Here is a 15,572-nt window from a genome sequence, read left to right as displayed (position 1 = left end):
AAACCCCAGTATATATAGTCAAATGTTTTCCAACAACAGTACCAAGACCATTCAGTGGGAAAAGGACAGTCTTTTCAACAAATAGTGCTGGGAAAACTGAATAGCCACATGCAAAACAATGAAAATGGACTATTACCTAACCCCATATACAAAAATTAATTCAAAATGAATCATAGACCTAACAAAAGAGCTAAAACTATATAATTCTTAGAAGAAAATATAGGACAAAACTTCATGATATTGAATTTGGCAATGAATATGACACCAAAGACACAGGCAAAAAGCAAATAGATTAATTGGATTTCATTAAAATGTAAAACTTTTGTGCTTTAAAGGACACTATAAATAGCATGAAAAGACAGCCTACAGAATGGAAGAAAATATTTTAAAATCATACATCTGATAAGGGATTAATATCTAGAATATGTAATGAACTAATCTAAAACTCAACAACAACAACAAAAATTCAAAAGTGGGCAGAGGACTTAAATAGACATGTCTCCAAAAGATTTACAAATGGCCAGTAAGCACATAAAAAAAAGTTCAACATCACTACCCATTAGGGAAATGAAAATCAAAAACACAACAAGATACCATCTCACAACTACCAGGATGGCTACTATAAAAAAAACAAAAAATAGAAAGTAAGTGTTGGTAAGGATGCGGAGAAACTGAAATCTTTGTGCACTGTTGATGGGAAGATGAAATGTTACAGCCACTGTTGAACACATTATGGTGGTTACTCAAAAAGTTAAAAACAGAATTACTATATGATCCAGCAATTCTACTTCTGGGCATGTACTCAAAAGAATTGAAAGTATGATCTCAAAGAGATCATTGTATACCCACTGATAAGGTTTGGCTGTGTCCCCACCCAAATCTCATCTTGAATTTCCACATGTTGTGAGAGAGACCCGGTGGGCAGTAATTGAATCACGGGGGCAGGTCTTTCCCTGCTGTTCGCATGTTGGTGAATAAGTCTCACGAGATCTGATGGTTCTATAGGGGAAGTCTCTCTGCACAAGCTCTTTCTTTGCCTACTGCCATCCATGTAAGATGTGACTTGCTCCTCCTTGCCTTCCACCATGATTGTGAGACCTCCCCAGCCACATGGAACTGCAAGTCCATTAAACCTCTTTCCTGTATAAATTACCCAGTCTTGGGTATGTCTTTATCAGCAGTGTGAAAACAAACTAATACACTCACGTTCCTAATAGCATTATTCATAAGAGCCAAGAGCAAACCACATGTCCATTAACGGATGACTAAATGTGGTGTGTACACAAAATGGAATACTAGACAGCCTTAAAAAAGTAATCCTAGGCCAGGCATGGTGGCTCATGCCTGTAATCCCTGCACTTTGAGAGGCCCAGGTAGGTGGGAGGATTGCTTGAGTCCAGGAGTTCGAGACAGTCCTGGGCAACATTATAAGAACTCATCTCAACAAGATAAATAAATAAAAATAAACAAAATTAGCTAGGCATGGTGGCATGAGCCTATAGTCCCAGCTGTTCGGGAGGCTGAGGTGGGAGCCTGGAAGGATGAGGCTTCAGTGAGTTAAGATCATGCCACTGCACTCTACCCTAGGCAACAGAGTGAGATCCTGTCAAAAAAAAAAAAAGAAAGAAAGAGAAAAGAAATACTATCACATGCTACAACATGGATGAACCTCAATATTTTGCTAAGTGAAATAAATCAGTAACAAAAACTACTGTATGGTTTTGTTGTATGAGGTACCTAGAGTCATCAACATCATAGAGACAGAAAGGAGTAGTTGCCAGGAGTTTGGAAGGGGGGAATGCTGCATTATTGTTTCTGATATAATGAAGTTAGTATTTCTAAAGATATTAATGCACTTTCTTATTTGCCTTTGCAATATGCAAGACTTTCTCCATTCAGCCTAAGACACCCATCTGCCTCTGTAGGAGATTTGGATTGTTATAGAATAAATGCATAGAGGAAGGAGAGTTAATGTTTAACACCTGACATTCAAAATAGGATTTTGCAGCAAGACTATGGGTGTTTTTGAGAAACAAAAAAATTTCTAAGGGAAACCCATTCTCTTAAGAAAGGGCTTGAAAGATTGTAAAGATGAGAAAACCTAAAGAAAACAGGAGCCGAAGGAAACGGTCTGATGTGTCATGATAGAAGCAAGTCAGATAGGTTGAGGGGATTACTAGATTATAAATTCCATGCAGGCAAGGATTTTTGTGTGTTTTGTTCATTACTGTATCCCCAATGCATAGAACAGTGCTCAGTACACAGCAAACACAGTGTTTACTGAATACACACAGGGCTTTTTGTTTTGCTCCCTGTTCTGAACTCTGGTTGTAGAATGCTATACTAGGCAAAAAGGGTGCGGGAGTCGGTGGGGGAGTCCAAAAAGAGGGATCCTAGAATGATTAAGAAGGTAAAGCAAGGAGATCAGTTACAGACAGGACCTGGGTTTCAGCTCCAGTACACATTTTATAGATCCACCATGACAGAGTTGAGGTAATTCCAGCAAAGGCTTATCAAATGGATGTTTTGGGCCTTGGACCAGGCAGAGAACATTTTAGGTACTCAGAGAGGGGTCTGCAGTGAAAGTAGGATCAAGAAAGGCTGAGACAGTAGGGGAGGAGGATGCCTTTAGACTCTGGCCAAGCCAAGAAAGAATGACCAGGAAGTTATCAGCTACAGACATCAATAGTTTGTGCCAACAAGATAACCAGGAACAGACTAGACAGATATACATTAGGTGATGCCAGCCCCTGCACAATGACCAGTTTAAGGTCACAGAGTTCAACTCCCCCAGTGCAACCAGTTCATGTGAGATCCTGCTCCTTGTACTAGACATCTCTTAGAACAAAGCAGAGAGAGAAAGGGGTGTCGAAACAATAGAACAATGATTTCAAAGAGACTGGGTTAAAGAGATTATTTAAATAATTGGCTCAGAATTAGTCTCCAACCAGATTAGACTAAAATTATTTTTGTTTTCCCACACCTGCCTAGCAGTTAGGAAATGGTAAAGGAAATTGGAGAAGCTTTTAAGAATAAAATACACTCTCCTCCTTTCTCTGCCATCGAGGCGTGTGCTTAACTCTGCTTCTTGCCATGTCTTCTCACAAGACTTTCAGGATTAAGCATTTCCTGGTCGAGAAACAAAAGCAAAATCATCGCATCCTCCAGTAGATCCAGATGAAAACTGGTAATAAAATCAGGTAGAACTCCAAAAGGAGACATTGGAGAAGAATCAAGCTGGGTCTGTAAGGAATTACACATGAGATGGCACACATATTTATGCTGTGTCAAGGTCACAACCATCTTACCATATCAAGCTGAAAATGTCACCACTATCTGGACAGTTGGATATGTTTTATTGTGAATATATATTTTTTTCTCTGTGTATGTGCTGTTTGTGCACTGATAGGCCGGATTCAGTAATAAACATGTGAGACCTTTCATTTCAAACAAACAAAAAGAATAAAATATACGTGTTTCTTAGTATATCTAAGTAGTGTAAATAATTTTATAATTCTGTTTTCCAGAGACAGAAAACACAGCCCTGTGTTAAGAAATCTAGTGGGATAATGAGTTATTACACAACATGGCACAACATATCCACAGCAAAGGAGCTCCAGGGAGCACCTAACCTAGACCCACGGGAGGGAGGGCACGGCAGGCAGAGACTTCCTGAAGGAGATATCTAAGATGATAGAGTCTTAGATTAGCGAGAATATCCTAGAATCAAGAAAACAGACTCACTGTTGGCATAGCCATATATGAAGTCAACAACATTCCAATTCAATTTATAAAACCTTACTGATTACCAGGCCATGGACGTAGCATCAGTGCCTCAGATGTAGGGTTTACCGAACAGAATCACTGAGCATGCGATTGAAGTCACATTCCTTCACTTGCTCACTACGTGATCTTAAACAAGTTACTTAACTTTGGGGACTCAGTTTCCTTATCTTTATAGTGGGGGTAATAATAGTGTTGTTCTGGAAATTGAGTTAACTTAGAACAGTACCTGGCACCTCTTAAAAGCTCATTAATTTTTTTTTTTTTTTTTTTTTGAGACGGAGTCTTGCTCTGTCGCCCAGACGGGAGTGCAGTGGTGCAATCTCGGCTCACTGCAAGCTCCACCTCCCGGGTTAACGCCATTCTCTTGCCTCAGCCTCCCGAGTAGCTGGGACTACAGGCGCCTGCCACCGCGCCCGGCTAATTTTTTGTATTTTTAGTAGAGACGGAGTTTCACCGTGTTAGCCAGGATGGTCTCGATCTCCTGACCTCGTGATCCACCTGCCCCGGCCTCCCAAAGTGCTGGGATTACAGGCGTGAGCCACCGCGCCCAGCCAAAAGCTCATTAATATTAGTTGTTACCATTTATAGAGCATGTATTATTTTCAAAACATTTCAGACATTTTATTTTTGTGATCCTTGGTAGACAAATAACAGCTGAGGAATTAGTGCCTAAAAGAGGTTAAATGACTTATATTATGTTTGATGAAAATACTTTTCCCTAATTCCTGTTTTCTTTGAAGAGAGAGTGTCCCAAAACAATATCTTGGATTTTCTTTGCTCTTTAACTTGCTCCATTCCTGAGGAGGAAAAGTGATTTCTCTGGTTGGGAAATTGGGGAAGAATAACTGTGAGCTTGGCTCATCTCTATCCCTCTTCCTTTTTAGGAGTGACCATGAAGTGGCCAAGCACGATTCTTCCAGTCCTTCTGTGACTGGGAGGAAGTTGGCCCAGTTCTAGAGTTTAGTTTTAGCAAACTCATTTGTCTGACAGATCTAAAGCTTCATTCTCCAACAGGACTTTTTTTTTTTTTCCAATGTGGTCAAGCTCATTAAATAATCAGTCTTTCCCCCGCCCCCATCCCTTGGAGGCATTCCTCCAAGAGCCTTCCATTCTCCTGCTGCAAACTGTGTCACTTTGATAACAATTAAATTTTAAAATAAAATACCACGCAAACCGTGTCAGAGACTACTAGTTGTCTACCAAAATTATTCTTTCTTTCCTGAACAACAAAACCTGGGTTTTAGCTAGTCTCACTGCTGCCTACATAAAGATTACATTTGTATGTACATTGGGATTAAGTTTTAATTAACATGAGACAAGCAGAAATGTACAGTATTTTCAATAATTATCCTTAAAGGAAGAAGGTTCGCCCTTCTTTTTCTCTTCTTACATCCTGATGCCTGAATTTGGATATGACAGCTGGAGTTCTGGCAGCCTTATTGTACAATGAAGATGAGATCCACAACACAAAAGGGAGGGAGCTATGGGCTGAAAGGAGCCTGGGTTCCTGATGACTTTACAGAGCTGCCTCACCAGCTTTGAAGAGCTTACCTCTAGCCTTTTTTTTTTTTTTCAAGACGGAGTCTCGCCCTGCCTGTCGCCCAGGCTGGAGTGCAGTAGCATGATCTCAGCTCACTGCAGCCTCTGCCTCCTGGGTTCAAGGAATTCTCCTGCCTCAGCCTCCCGAGTAGCTGAGATTACAGGGGCACACACCAGCAGGCCCGGCTAATTTTTGTATTTTTAGTACAGACAAAGTTTTGCCATGTGGGCCAGGCTGGTCTCAAATTCCTAACCTCCAGTGATTTTCCCGCCTGGGCCTTCCAAAGTGCTGGGATTACAGGTGTGAGCCACCGGGCCCAGCATCCTCTACACTTTTATGTGAGAGAAAATATGTGAGAGTAGCTCTTGTTTAAGCCACTTTTCGTGTGTGTGTGTGTGTGTGTGTGTGTGTGTGTGTGTGTGTGTGTGTTCCTGCCATCTGCAGCTGAGGTGATACTAACAAATACAGCAAATCAGCTTGAAGTCCCCCTTTCCTGGTCCTTTCTCTTCAACTAGACTGCCAACCCTAAGCCCTCATTTATGGAAACTCTGGAGCTCACAATTTTAACAAGCTGCCGAGACCAGCTCGGTAGGGGAGACCCTAACCCAGCGGTACTAGAGGAATTAAAGACACACACACAGAAATATAGAGGTGTGGAGTGGGAAATCAGGGGTCTCACAGCCTTCAGAGCTGAGAGCCTCAAACAGAGATTTACCCACATATTTATTAACAGCAAATCAGTCATTAGCATTGTTTCTATAGATATTAAATTAACTAAAGTATCCCTTAAGGGAAACGAAGAGATGGGCCGAATTAATTGAATAGGTTGGGCTAGTTAACTGCAGCAGGAACACGCCCTTAAGACACAGATCGCTCAGGCTTTTGTTTATGGCTTAAGAATGCCTTTAAGCAGTTTTCCGCCCTGGGCGGGCCAGGTATTCCTTGCCCTCATTCCCGTAAACCCACAACCTTCCAGCTTGGGCGTTATGGCCTTTATGGACATGTTACATTGCTGCAGAGATTTTATTTATGGCCAGTTTTGGGGCCAGTTTATGGCCAGACTTTGGGAGGCTTGCTCCCAACAACAAGCAGCTAAATTTATTTGCAAGAGTAAATGATTTCGTTTTTAAATTGGGGCCAAACAACATTTTAAAAGATCTACTCTAAGAAAAAAGGAAAGATCACCACCAAAAAAAGCCTCTTGCGTGTCCTCCTGTCATGCATTCAAAGCATTCCATACATTGTTTTTGACTAATTTATTATATCAATGATTAGGAATTTTTAAAGGACTTTCCCTATGCAAACTCTAAGAGTTCAAGTTTTGTTTTGAATAGAAATACAACTATATTTACCACTATTTATGTACATCTCAATACATTTCCTAATAAATATTTATTGTATACTGACTAATCCTCATTTCATTCTTAGATTCTGCCTTTTCTTTGTTTTCTAATTTGGGCTGAAACATTAGGCTCTGATTTTGCTCTCTGAATTCACTCTTATATCCCCTCTTCACAAAGTAAGAAACTTTCTGGAACCTTTGGCCTCTGCCATGCACTGGGAACCTCCTCTTCATCTGATTTGTCTGACTACCATCTTGAATCCAGCAAGGACAACTAGATGTAACCCCTTCTTTTTTAAAAAAACTATTATTAAAAGTCTACCATATGCTAAGTGCTAGAATAGATGCTTCAAATGCTTTCTTTTTTTCTTCTAATCTTCATGCCAAACTTGCAAGTGAGGTCTTGTTCTCTCCATTTTATGGGTGAATCAATTGTGATTCAGAGTGATTAAAATGAATCCAAGGTTTGTTTGCCTCTAAAATCTGCTTTCTATCTCATTTTAAAAAAATCTCTCTCCGATTTTCCCTACCTCTGTATCATTACATTCAAGTCTTCACTTCTCCAACTTCAACTCTATTTCTTTTCCCAGCTTCCCTTTTGCTTCTCACTGGCTGTATCTGGATATTTCAAAAGTACAGAATAAGTTGTTCAATTTAGAAGGGATTCTGAAAACACAACTCCAAATTTTACAAAGTAAAATTATGACATGATAATAGTGGTGCACTATGAAATAAAGTGCACAGAAAATGCCAAAGAATATAAAAACCAAATATAAGGCAGCCCCATCCATTTCAGATCCACAAGCACAGGATTAGGACCTAATTATAAATAATAACCCAAATAACTCTTTTCCTTTCAGAAAGCATACACACATACACACAACCCTGGAGAAAGTCTTTTCCAACTATAGTCCTCCTCCCACTCCCCAAATGCATTAACATCAATGTTTTAGAAAGCACCGGAGTCACCGCCAAATAGTTGAGGTTCAGATGTTCCTCAAGGCGAGCCTTCTCCTGACAACTACAGCATGAGATTATTGTGTATATATAGATCACTGTCATGCACAGGACAGGCACATGACAAATGTGCGTTAAAATGAAGGCTGCACATGGCATCACTGCAGCCCTAGACTGCAAATTCATTGGCATTCCAAGAACTTCACAAATAGCACAATAATGTGACTTTTCTTTTTTAAAAAGGACACTATGTAGCTTGTAAAATTAATCTTAGAGGCACATCATATTAATCATGGTTCCATTACTTAACAGTCTTCATTTTCATTCAAAATATGAAATTTCCAAGATTAAGATGATTTGGATTTACAAATCTTGTAAAATTCAAGCATTTGTATGAGAATAAATCACTACTAAAGGAATTAATGTCATCAATCTCTTTTACTCCTTATATCTAATTGCAACACTAGGCACTAAAGTGAGAGTTTTACTGGAGGAAGGACAGCAAGAAAGGCTAATTTTGGAGCCCTGGAGAACAGTGATTAACAGGAGGGCAGTGTAATGAGATAGTCATAGGACAGACTGAAAGTGGGAGGGGGCATGGAAAGGGAGAACTTGAAGACAAACATAAATGTGATCTGTTTTCACAACATGGTGAGGGCCTCACTCTGCTAACATTTGTATGTACACTAGTACTTAGTCTCTATCAGGCACAGTTCTAAGCCCTCATTTACTTAACAGTAGATACGACTTTCATCCCCATTTTACAGTTGGAAAAACCAAGGCCCAAAGAGGTTGAGTACCATCCAAAGCTTCACAGCTAGTTAGTGGCAGAGCTGGGATTCAACACCAGGCACCACTTCATAATCATGAATTATCATTTTACACAGCATGCAATCTAGAACAATCACTTTCAATCTTGTTTTTAACAATAATCCTTCCAGTAAGAATACATGACTCAGTACACCAAAACATAAGTAACAGAAATAGAAGTTTTGTGAAATAATACTTTTACCAAATGTAATGCATTTGGTAGTCCCAGCTACTGGGAATGGATGAGGAAGACTGAGGGAGGAGGTTGAGGCTGCAGTGAGCCATGATTGCACCACTGCACTTCAGCCTGGGTGACAACGAGACCCTGTCTCAAAAAGTAAAATAAAATAAAATAAAGTAACTTTTTCTATTGGTTATATGTTGAAATGATGTCTTGGAAATATTGTTAAGTAAATTATATTGCTAAAATTAATTTTACCTTTTTCAAAACTTTCTTTTCTTTTTTTTTTTTTTTTTTGAGACAGTCTCGCTCTGTCACCCAGGCTGAAGTGCAGTGACATGATCTGGGTTCACTGCAACTTCCACCTCCCAGGTTGAAGCGATTCTCCTGCCTCAGCCTCCACAGTAGTTGGGACTACAGGCATGTGCCACCACACCTGGCTAATTTTTGTATTTAAAAAAGTTTTTTTAATGTGGCTACTTGAAAATTTTAAATGACCTATGTGCCACTTAATAATTCTATTGGACAGTGCTTTGTGCTCATTCAGGCCAAAAACCTTGGAGTCATCCTTGACTCCTTTCTCCACTAGCCAATCCTGTAGGTTCTACCTTCAAAATAGTCCAGAATTCAGCAACTACACCACCTGCTATACCACCTCTCCCCCATCACCCCCAACCCCCCGACACACACAGAACACACACAAGTCACTTTCTCTTGCTTGGATAACTAAAATAGCTTTCTAACTGGTCTCCTTGCTTCCTTCCTTGCTACACTCTACAGTTGATTCAACTACTTCCCATAAAGTTGCGGAGCGATCCTTTTAAAAGGTCAATCAGATTATGTCACTCCTCTGTTCAAAATCTCCATGGCTTTTTTTCCAAAGTTTAAAAGCCCAAGTCCTTGCAATGGCCTACAAAGCCTTAAAAGATCTGGTCACCCGTCTGTGCTCCTGACCCCTTCTCCTGCCCCATCTGTCTGTCCTAATCTCTTACCACTCTCTTCTTCACTCAGCTATGGTGACCTTCTTCGGTTCACCAAGTATGCTCCTGCCTCATGGCCTTTGTACTTCCTATACCTCTACATGTAACCCTCTACCTTAGACTTCTTCTTTCTCGCAGTTTGGCATCACTTTACTGAACGTTATATTTAGAAATGCAAACGTCTCTCTGCTTACTCTTCCACACTTCCCCCTTCCTATTATATATAGAATTGTATCCTGTATAATTTATTTAATTTATCTGTCTCCCACCAATAAAATGTAGGAGTTCCTTGAGGGCAGTGACTGTTTTATTGGTGCATTCCCAGCACCTTGTGTACCTAGCAAATAGTAGGGGCCAGAAAATGAGCTGTGGGTTCCCAAAGTCAGTTACAGACCATTTGCAACTAGCCATTCTCAGAAATCTACAGAAACAAATACTTCAGTATGGGTTTTTTTTAACCTATATCCTCTTCGGACCTACAGTCATTCCACAATAAAGAATGCAAGAATCTTCTCCACACGCCACAAGTCTTAGTTAACCAAATCTTCTGTCCATTTTCTCATGACCATTAGGAGCCCTCCAAAAGCCCTGGAAGATGGGTTTTCCTTTACCCTCAGGCACTAAATCTCCTTAAGCATCTGCAAAAAGTTCTTAGTTACTGGCCTAACATAAGTGCAGCTTAATCTCAGACGATCTCCGGGTCTATCTAGTGTACATTAGGTACACCCGGACACCGTTAAGTATCAGTGGTGTTTGCACTCTCGATGGTTTGCAGACTGGCCACACCTTACCTACTGGGTCTGCATTCAGGAACATGTGTCCTGTCAGCACTAGAAATGATGGACACGTGTTGGATGGAATGTCAAGGCTGTAGCCAGGCCCCTTATTTTAGACACTTAGAAATCAGGGCTCTGAGAATTTAGGCCAAGTAAAAATTATCAACACAAAGAAACAAAACACGTAGTGGTACAAAAGACACCAGAAGCTAGGTCGTTTGCCCCTCACCATTCAGCCCTTCCCAGCAAAAGATCCTACTGTGCAGCTCAACCTGGCTCGCAGCCGGTACCACGGCATTTTAATGTGCAACCGTGAGCTCGCAGGCTGTTAAAGGAAGGCCACGCCTTGGGCGCTGCACCTTCCCCATAGCGAGGAGAAAGCGCGGCTCCCGGCCTCGGCCGCAGCAGGCTCCAGGTCCCCCGGCCAGGAGCCGACTGAGACGGTGCGGTGCCCACGCTCTCGCGAGACTAGCGGTCGGGGCGGGCGGGTCGAGCCTCCCGGAAGTGGGCCAGTGGTACGGCCCGCTCCCACCTGGGGCGAGTGCGCGCACGGCCAGGTGGGGTCCCGGGTGCGCCCAGGAACCTGCGCGAGGCGGAGTCGCTGAGACTCTGCCGGCTCCTCACCCAGCTGCCTCGGCCCTGCTCTGGTCGCCCGCCGCCCCTCCCTTTGCCCTTCACGGCGCCCGGCCCTCCTTGGGCTGAGGCTTCTGTGCGCGGCTGGGCAGCCAGCCTTTCCCCTTCTGTTTCTCCCCGTCCCCTCCCCCCGACCGTAGCACCAGAGTCGCGGGTCCTGCAATGCCCCAGAAGCCGCACGTATAACTCGCTCGGCGTAAGTGCTAGGAATGCCGCTGGCCTCGCGGGGAAACGCATTCTTTCTATCTATAGCTCGCTCTGTACATCTTCTGTCTACGGCAGCTATTCCAGAGGCAACAACTGCTTTCCTCTGTTCTCATCTCCCCATTGGTGGCTGGCGACCCGAATTTGGGAATGGGGAGATCGCCCACCTGTTATCTTTGAGCAGACTAATCTCTTGAAAGCAGAAGTGCCATTCGGAGTCTCCAGAGCCCTGTGGCTTGGGGCTGGGAATGTCCCCCTGACTTCAGGCTTTCCTAAGTGTATTGCTTTTCTCTGAGAATGCTCTAGGTTTTTTATTTTTTAATTGTAAGAATCTATAATACAGCATTTTTATTTCGGTCTTATTCGTTGTGCTCAAAGGCAGGAAACAACTATTAATTTGTCTTCTCGAATCTTAATAGTTACAAGATTCATTCTCTTTCATTGCTCTGCTAGGCATAAAACACACTTCGAACATGTAAGTGCCGCTGTCAGCTCTGGAGAGTTTAAGGCAATAGTTATTTTCGACATTTTAACTCCTTTTTGTTTCATAGGGGTAACTCATTCGACTGTGGAGTTCTTTTAGTACTTATGAAAGATTTCAGATCCTCTAGAAGCCAAAATGGGGCACAGTAAACAGATTCGAATTTTACTTCTGAACGAAATGGAGAAGCTGGAAAAGACCCTCTTCAGACTTGAACAAGGTCAGTAGCAAGTTGTTTGATTTGCTCATTTGCGTCTTTTAAACTTTTAATTCATTGGCAGTCCTGTTAAATTTTTTAAAGCTTTAAGATAAATATTATTTCCAAGGATCTAAAACTTGATTTGTGCAAAGATGGTGCTGTGTTCTCCATATATCACTAATTAATGTTGATTTGAATTAAAAATATTTTATATCCCTCATGTTAGGATAAGGATAAAATAGTTCACTTTTCTCTGTATACTAATTCCCACTTAAGATTGAAGTTAAATATATGATCAGAAGATTGGCCATATTATTTCTCATAACATTTACTATTAAAACTTGGTAAATTACTTCATATGTAATTTTGCTTTGGGTATGCATGTGGTTTTGCCTTTGTGTAACTGTCTCTTTTCCTTTGTTGAACCTTTGAATTGACAAAATAGATTGCAGCAAAAAGTATAGTAAACTATTGTTTATGTACATCAAAAACCTCTCAAATATGGAGTAGGTAAAAGCTGAAAATATTTTCTTACCAAATAAAAAGTGCAATAACTCATCTGGTTGTGTTGAAATATAGTTCATCTGTATTTAAAAGATCAAATTACTTTTCTACAAGGCTAGTTAATAGATGTTTTATTTTCTTAGCCTTTGTAATTTTTCAACATTGAAGAAGTGTAATATATGAAAAATGCAGTCCCCCTTATTAATGTACCAAATGGATGTTGATAGTCATAAACATTTCAAAGGAAGTTTTAAATTTCCCTAATGTTTTAAGAGTTAAATTTTTGAAAAAAAAATTTCACACATACAATGTGTTATCTTCATGCCAAATCCGTGTCTTTTTCCAACTTTGGCATTTAAAATCACTGAGTACCTACTCCATTTTTGGCTTTCCTGACTCTGCACTTTCCTGGTTTTGATTTTTTCCCCCCTACCCTGTTGCATATTCTTGTCAACTTGGTGTCTCTTACTGGGCTCTCTTCCTTTCACTTTTTAATTAATTATGGGTATCTGCTAGGAATTCTTTCTTTTTCTGTTCTCCTTCAAAGAATTAGTTACACAGTCTCATGGCCTCAACTGTTGCCTCTGTGCTGATGACTACTTTTGGAGGAAAGGCCTTGAGCTTTCTTCTTCTTGGAAGCTTTCAGCGTTTGATGACAAGGGTAGATGTAGAGCCAGAATTCTCCTGACTCTGCTGCTAACAAGCTGACTTGGGGCAAGTTACATTAACTCTGAGCATTCATTTCTTTCTTTTTTTTTTCTTCCCTTTTCTCTTTTTCTGAGACGGGCCCAGGGTCTTACTCTGTTGCCCAGGCTGAGTGCTGTGGCATGATCATGGCTCAGTGCTGCGGCATGATCATGGCTCAGTGCTGCCTCAACTTCCTGGGCTCAAGCAATTCTCCTGCCTCAGCCTCCCGAGTAGCTGGGACTACAGGCATGCATCACTGTGCCCCGCTAATTTTTTTTTTTTTTTTTTTTTGTAGAAACTGTGTCTGACTATGTTGCCCAGGTTGATTTTGAACTCCTGGACTCAAGCAACCCTCCCTCTTTGGCCTCTCAAAGTACTGGGATTACAAGCATAAGCCACGGGGCATGGCCCCAATTCTGAGCATTAATTTCTTTATTGGTGAGATGAAAGTGGTAATTTCTGTTCTTCTACCTTTCTAGGTTTTGAGACTCAAAATTAATAATACATGAATTTTTAGTCATAAAGCCCTAAATAAATGTAAGGCATTGATATGAATCACTCCATGTATTCCCACCCTGGACCTTGGCTTCAACCTGATATTATGCAATAGAATAGTATTAGGATAGCTCAACTTGGATATGCTTAAATCTAGCATGTCCAAAAATATCCCCTGCCCATTCTCAATCCTTTATTTCTCAGCTTCCCTGTTTATTTCGTGGCATGATGATTTCTTCTCTTTTCCTGAAGTCTCTTTTTAAGCTTGCAGTTTCTTTCCAAATATCTCTGATTGCCTGTCTATTCTGTATGGCTGAATATAGATGCCAGAATAATCTTATGCAGTCTCTTCCCTTTTTTATTAAGTGGTATGTATAAAATCAAATTTAAATACCTCTGTCTGACTTCCAAGACATTCTGTAATGAGACTACACCTTCCTTAGCCAAGATTGTATCTCATTATTCTCCATCATTAATGTCATAGATCTTTACAGTTACCCAAGTCATTCCTGTTAATTCCCTTCTCAGCAGTTTTTCTCATGCCTGTCCTTATACCCGTACTCCCATCAGATTCCTTTATATCTGTTAAATCCCATTTACTGCCAGTCTGTGTGTTGCCTAAGTTTCAACTTTCAGCTAGAATATCACCTCCTTTGTGAAGTCGTTCCCTAATTTTTTACTGTCTCCTTCCTTTGATTTCCAATTACACAATGAGCACAGAACTATTAAGTGCTGAATAATGAAGCAGTGTCTAAAGGCTTGTTAGTCTTACAGTGTCAGACTAGGGTTTAAAATCTGTGAGAATTGATGAGGGCAGGTGACTCACACTTGTAATCTCAGTGCTTTGGGAGGCTGAGGCTGCAGGACCACTTGAGGCCAGGAGTTCATGGTCAGCCTGGACAACATAGTAAGACTTTATCTCTGCAAAAAAGAAACAAAATTAGCTGGGCATGATGGTGCTTGCCTGTGGTCCCCAGCTACCTAGGAGGGTGAGGCAGGAGGATCTCTTTAGCCCAGGAGTTAAACGCTGTAGTGAACTATGATCCCACCATTGCACTCCAGCCTGGGTGACAGAGTGAGACCTTGTCTTTAAAAAACAAAAATAAAGGGCCGGGCGCAGTGGCTCACACCTATAATCCCAGCACTTTGGGAGGCCGAGGCAGGTGGGTCACCCGAGGTCAGGATTTCGAGATCATCCAGCTGATCAACATGGTGAAACCCCTTCTCTACTAAAATTACAAAAATTAGCTGGGCATGGTGGCACATGCCTGTAATCCCAGCTACCTGGGAGGCTGAGGCAGGAGAATCACTCGAACCTGGGACGCAGAGGTTGCAGTGAGCTGAGATCACACCATTGCACTCCAGCCTGGGCAACAAGAGCAAAACTCTTAAAAAAAAAAATAAAAAATAAAATAAAATAAAATCTGTGAGGATAGGGACAGCCTTACAAACCTAGTGCAGTGTACTGCTGATTGATTACTAAAACTCTAGTTAAAACTAGCAAAAATTGTAAAAGCTAACCCATTTGAAGAGGGAAATTGAAGGATTTATGAAAAAAGAATGATGTGGTTGACTTTATAACTCTGGTTAAAACCGGTAAATATATCCAAATGTTATACATGAGAATATGCCACCTTTTTTTTGCAGTAATAGTGTGATCATTTTATTTTAGAAGATAATTTGAAGCCGGGCGCAGTGGCTCACGCCTGTAATCCCAGCACTTTGGGAGGCCGAGGCGGGCAGATCACGAGGTCAGGAGATCGACACCATCCTGGCTAACACAGTGAAACCCCGTCTCTATTAAAAATACAAAAAATTAGCCGGGCGTGGTGGCGGGCGCCTGTAGTCCCAGCTACTCGGGAGGCTGAGGCAGGAGAATGGCGTGAACAACCTGGGAGGTGGAGCTTGCAGTGAGCTGAGATGGCTCCACTGCACTCCAGCCTGGGTGACAGAGCAAGACGCCGTCTCAAAAAAAAAAAAAAAAAAAAGATAATTTG

The 15,572-nt window shown here is 41.3% G+C and overlaps 1 protein-coding gene and 1 pseudogene across 3 annotated transcripts in view; both read left to right on the top strand.

Annotated features, from left to right (window-relative positions):
* Positions 1-3,093: 3,093 nt before the first annotated feature.
* Positions 3,094-3,249, top strand: LOC129016845 (large ribosomal subunit protein eL39-like; annotated as a pseudogene).
* Positions 3,250-10,831: 7,582 nt separating this feature from the next.
* AGL (amylo-alpha-1, 6-glucosidase, 4-alpha-glucanotransferase) overlaps positions 10,832-15,572 on the top strand; it is a 72,687-nt gene continuing 67,946 nt past the window's right edge. For 2 of the 3 annotated variants that reach the window (XM_054475086.1, XM_063652653.1), the window contains exons 1-2: positions 10,834-11,201; positions 11,761-11,910. In XM_054475086.1, the coding sequence (XP_054331061.1) occupies positions 11,829-11,910 (82 nt within the window). In that variant the 5' untranslated portion in view covers positions 10,834-11,201; positions 11,761-11,828. Of the gene's footprint in view, positions 11,202-11,760; positions 11,911-15,572 lie in introns of all 3 variants that reach the window. The other variant, XM_054475095.2, reaches the window with a different exon arrangement.

Source organism: Pongo pygmaeus, chromosome 1 (assembly GCF_028885625.2).
Source record: "Pongo pygmaeus isolate AG05252 chromosome 1, NHGRI_mPonPyg2-v2.0_pri, whole genome shotgun sequence".
Taxonomy (NCBI): Eukaryota; Metazoa; Chordata; class Mammalia; order Primates; family Hominidae; genus Pongo; species Pongo pygmaeus.
Note: the sequence above shows the minus strand (reverse complement) of the source record. Positions and strands in the feature narration are given on the sequence as shown.